Here is a 5,535-nt window from a genome sequence, read left to right on the forward strand (position 1 = left end):
AGCGTTACACCGAGGCCTGTACTCTGGAGTGGGATCAATTTGGAGGTGGAGGGTCCGTCATGATCTGGGGCGGTGTGTCACAGCATCATCGGACTGAGCTTGTTGTCATTGCAGGCAATCTCTACGCTGTGCGTTACAGGGAAGTCATCCTCCTCCCTCATGTGGTACCCTTCCTGCAGGCTCATCCTGACATGACCCTCCAGCATGACAATGCCACCAGCCATACTGCTCGTTCTGTGTGTGATTTCCTGCGATTTCCTGTGATTTCCTGCGATTTCCTGTGATTTCCTGCGATTTCCTGTGATTTCCTGCAATGAACTCAGTTGACGGTGAAAGGACGTTTATTTTTTTGCTGACTTTACATATGAGATGAGTAATGCAAGATYTAGTAAACATTCTGAATGTGGCATTATTAAAGTGACTAGTGTTCCATTTATTTAAGTGGCCAATGATTTCAAGTCTGTATGATGATAACAATCTGTAGGTAGGCAGCAGCCTCTCTATGTTAGTGATGGCTGTTTAACAGTCTGATGGCCTTGAGATAGAAGCTGTTTTTCAGTCTCTCGGTCCCAGCTTTGATGCACCTGTACTGACCTCGCCTTCTGGATGATAGTGGGGTGAACAGGCAGTCGCTCGGGTGGTTGTTGTCCTTGATGATCTTTTTGGCCTTCCTGTGACATCGGGTGCTCTAGGTGTCCTGGAGGGCAGGTAGTTTGCCCCCTGGTGATGCGTTGTGCTGACCGCACCACCCTCTGGAGAGCCCTGCAGTTGTGGGCGGTGCAGTTGCCGTACCAGTATTCTTCTGCGCTGTTTTGGGCCGGTCTGTATGAATTGCTGATGTTGTACAGRTTACTGGGCTGTGAATGTGTGGTTGTTTCCATGTCTGTTCTGTTGATGAACAAGGTAATTTGGCTGAGATCAGACAGAGGTGTTAGTGGCTTGATGGTGAATGAGCAGAGAGAGAAAGGGTCAATGTCTGTATCCATATATAGTTTGTGGGACAGTGACAGCATGATGACCTCTCTGTAACCTGTGGGACAGTGACAACACCATGTCTCCTGCAGAATGACAACATCAACATCTTTCAACAACAAAACATTTACTCATCAACTCTTCAGTGTAAAGGTTGATGAGCTTAGTCCCTGAATGTTCCACATGCTAACTGATAGCGATGTTGGAAAAATAAGGAGTTTTACAGTCAAAAATACAGTAACTACTAACTACTGAGTTGTCCAGATTGATAAAAAGGATAACAGAAATATAGTAAGTAATCACTAAAATATAAATATTTTCAAATTCCTTCTATTCAGCAACCCAGGTGGCATGATTTTCTTATTTTTTATTTATTTACGAATAGCCAGAGGCACACTCCAACACTCTGTCATCATTTACAAACAAAGCATTTGTGTTTAGTGAGTCCGCCAATTCAGAGGCAGTAGATATCGAGGGTTTTATTCTGGTGACAAGATGGCCGATGCTTGGCTGCCGTTTGACAAATATAAATAATCTCACTCTTTTGTCCATAATAATGTCATCATGTAGGTTTTACCTACACTGTATCTGTGAGATGTTAGCTGGACCTGTCAACATCAGAGTGGGAACATTCCATATTCCTACGTAACAGTAGAACTAGAGTATATAAGTTATACCTACACTGTATCTGTGAGCTGATGGCTAGAACTCATGTGTCAACATCAGAGTGGGAACATTTGTTATTTAACACCGTTTTTCTTCCGATAAAACCATCAGTAGACTTAAAAATGCAACAGAAACCCATTTAACTTGTATCTTTTATTCAGTGTATGGGAATTTAACCTGCAAAATGTATTTTTATGTGCACAATGTCGTCACACGCAGCCTTTTAATCCGCAACAAGTCAATTAGATGAAAACACTTTTCTGGTGGGAAAATGCGCATGTTGTTTTTAATGCAGATTTTATAATATTCGCATCAAAATCTGTTGCCAGTTGGACGGAAACCTAGCTTGTTGCTCAACAGYGGTGGATCAGAGAAACTCCGGGGTCTTTACACTAAAGGGTTGTTCTGGCTCATATTGAGTCAGTATTTACCCTCTCCAATCACCCATAACACTCATAACAGACACGTTCAAGTCAGAAGCCTTTATTGGTTAAACAGAGAATGGCAGAGCAACAATCAAAAGTACACTGCCAATGTACAGCAGCTCTAACTTTAGGTGCGCTTGATTCAGCTCGCCCGAATGTGTGGCGTGACGAATCAAGCGCACCTACTTTGTTTTCAACTTTCTCCCAGATTTCCAATATGCACCAATCAGCACTGCTAAAATCTGAGAGAAATGGTGGATATTTACTAGGTTCCAAGATCTCCTAGTTCTATACAGCTTAATGGAATGGAACTCAGCAGGTTAGGGGAGAGAGAACATTTATGTACTGGATAACGTATGAGTCCATATTTTACTTTCAGCTTATATTTGCTGGGTGTTGAACCAAATTCTTCATCTCCAGCAGAGGTGTGAGATGAGATGTTGAGTCTCAACCAAAGCCTATTTCTTGCCAAATCTCTGCGGCACAGCCATGCCCCAGATATGTCCTGGAGCCTGCTCCCAGTCTCTGGACTGTATCCTGTCCCCCATCAGCAGGTCTCCTCTGCTGTCACGACCAAACCTGCAGGGGAGACAGCAGTAATGTTACAGTATCAGGTAGCACCCTAATGTCACCCTATTCCCTATGTAGTGCACTACCCTAAACGGCCCTGGTCATAAGAAGTGTCCCTCATAGGGAATAGGGGGCTCCCGAGTGGCGCAGCGGTCTAAGGCACTGCATCTCAGTGCTAAAGACGTCACTACAGACCCTGGTTCAATTCCAGGCTGTATCACAACCAGCTGTGATTGGGAGTCCCATAGGGCGGCGCACAATTGGCCCAGCGTCGTCTGGGTTTTGCCGGGGTATCTGGCCCTCATTGTAAGTAAGAATTTGTTCTTTACTGACTTGCCTAGTTAAATAAAGGTAAAATAAAATACAAAATAATGGACGCCGAGAAGCTGAACTGCTAATGCAGTTGGTGGAACTGAGTATGGATAATTATTCACACTTTACTATTCACGCTGGCTCACTATGTGATCAACATAGTTTTCATTGCCTGAATAAAGTAGGAGAACTCTGAATAGAGAATCAGCAATGAAGTCTATTGAAAGGAACTGAATAGAAGAAAATATTTTCGAAATGCACATTATCCACTACATTCTGGGCCGCTCCAATGATTTCTGAGAAGTGTAAAAAAAAAAAAAAAAACATTCTGTCATAAAGAGCACATGTTCACCATAAAAAAACACGTTTTCCCATTTCAAGATGTTAAATTAAAAAATGACTATGATAAGTGCCTATTAAGTGCCAAATAAAGTAACAGAGTTGACCGTAACAGAGTTGATGATTTCATCTTAAATCAGCCATAAATCCCCTTGTGACAGGGGGAACGGGAACTTGGTGTGTGTGCAACAGGYAGTGACAATTCAARGCAAGCTACACACACAAAAAACTCTAATTGTTTAAAACATTTCTAGCCTGTCTATCTATGGGTAACATGGTTGATGTGTTATACTCAACCAACTCAGATTTCTACCACAAAACACCAATAAAGAGTAGAGTCATCTCACCTGCTTTTACACTATGGTTTCACTATTACATGTTCAATGTTTTCTATTGGAAACAACAATATTTAAAAATGAATAGTGTCACCACATTAAAATGAGAGTTCAGGTCACGTAACAGGGTGGACACATTAAAATGAGAGTTCAGGTCACGTAACAGGGTGGACATTAAAATGAGAGTTCAGGTCACGTACAGGTGGACATTAAAATGAGAGTTCAGGTCACGTAACAGGGTTGACATAAAATGAGAGGTTCAGGTCACGTAACAGGGTTGACATTAAAATGAGAGTTCAGGGTCACGTAACAGGGTGGACATTAACATGGTTGACATTAAAATGAGGGATAGATGTTAATGAATCACTAAATCACATTAAATAAATAATCATCTTCAGAAAATGAAGCAGCAAAAACTAGAGCTTTACAATGGTGGTAAAACTTGGGAGAATTGATGGAATGAAGTGGGTTGAAATCTTCCTAGAAGTGACAGAGGGTTGACGGAGAGTCACGTTAAAATGCTGCATGCCTTTATTCTATAAATATATATTATTTTTTTCTCCAGAATTAGATGTATTTAATTCTTCATGTAATCTATATTCATGGAACTTCATTTAAATAACAGGCTTTTCAAATTACATTTTGGTGCACTTTTCTACCTTAAATATCAAAGGGCCGAAAGACACTCCTTTTCATGGAAAGACTCAGTTGGTAATTCTGTGATTGTTCGGTGCGGTGACAGAAAGGCTACTCGACTGTGAGAGGTGACGTTATGTTTATATGCAGTATATATTATATATATTATTACACAGTGAACTGGTACATTCTGAGGTTGGTGAGGGAAAATAGGTGACACACAAACACAGATCCTCACCTCTGAGGCTGGTGGAGAACAGAGGGGTTCCTGGTGTTTCTCTGGAGCAGAGAGTGAATCACAGCGGCTAGGAGACGATCGTCCAACTCGTTAAACCCGTCCGCGTGCTCACCCTCCTGTCAAACAACCAAACGTTGTTAATCAGATAGAAATGCTACAAATAGAGCCGACGTGATTCCTTATTCTAAGTTTAAAAAATATATATATATGTTTGTTCTACATATCATATTTCTATCTGAATGTTCCAAAACCTTGCACCCTGCTGAATGCACCCCAGACTTGTTTTGTAGCGGTCAGTCTTACCAGCGCCTCTCCTGATTCCCCCGGCAGAATGTTGTTCTCCACACCCCTCTCCTCCTGCAGACACTGACCCACCCCAGCCATGGCTAGGATCAGACCCACCAGGACCACCCACAGCGCTGTGTCCACGTTCATGCTTCTGTTCTCGGGGTGGGTGGTGAGGACGTTGGATGGATGGATGGATGGATGGATGGAAGACGGACGGAGGACGGAGCTCACACCTGTCGTCGGAATGAAACCAATAGATAAAGAAAGACTTTATTAGAAGGCTTTACCTGGTAAGCAAGTAAAAAAAAAAAAATCTAAACCCTATGATGGATGGACGAGGGATAGAACAACATCTCACCTGTTGGTATCTCTGTTGGTTTCTGCTCTTATCTTCGGATGCTGGCGCAAGTCTTTAGGTGAGATGCTCTTGGTCTGTCTCGTTCTCCTGGAGCCCCAGCTGCCCTGTCATGGATGATGGGTGCATATAGCTGMGGCCTTATATGCCGACACACGCCCACCGCTTCCTGAGCCTCGGGAGCCTCAGGAGATGGAGCAGATGAATGGTCAGTGGGTCAGGGGACTGGTAAGCACTGTAGGGACCAGGGAGAGTGACAGTGGCATTATTAGGCCACCACGGGAGGAAGAACGGCTCTTAATATGATGGTAGCCCACGTCCATTTGGTGGGATAAGGGGAGGCAGATGTGCATTAAGGGTCCCTGAAGTGACAACACACACACACACAGAAAGTAACTG

At 43.0% G+C, this 5,535-nt stretch overlaps 1 protein-coding gene across 1 annotated transcript; it reads right to left on the reverse strand.

Annotated features, from left to right (window-relative positions):
* Window positions 1-2,110: 2,110 nt before the first annotated feature.
* On the reverse strand, window positions 2,111-5,231 carry npffl (neuropeptide FF-amide peptide precursor like). Its single transcript, XM_024142435.1, has 4 exons — window positions 5,140-5,231; window positions 4,797-5,014; window positions 4,494-4,609; window positions 2,111-2,642 (listed from the first exon to the last, which is right to left on the reverse strand). The coding sequence occupies exons 2-4, from the start codon at window positions 4,926-4,928 to the stop codon at window positions 2,522-2,524; spliced, it is 369 nt and encodes a 122-aa protein (XP_023998203.1). The 5' UTR covers window positions 4,929-5,014; window positions 5,140-5,231; the 3' UTR covers window positions 2,111-2,521.
* Between the last annotated feature and the right edge of the window lie 304 nt (window positions 5,232-5,535).

Source organism: Salvelinus sp. IW2-2015, unplaced genomic scaffold (genome assembly GCF_002910315.2).
Source record: "Salvelinus sp. IW2-2015 unplaced genomic scaffold, ASM291031v2 Un_scaffold3153, whole genome shotgun sequence".
In the NCBI taxonomy this organism is placed as follows: domain Eukaryota; kingdom Metazoa; phylum Chordata; class Actinopteri; order Salmoniformes; family Salmonidae; genus Salvelinus; species Salvelinus sp. IW2-2015.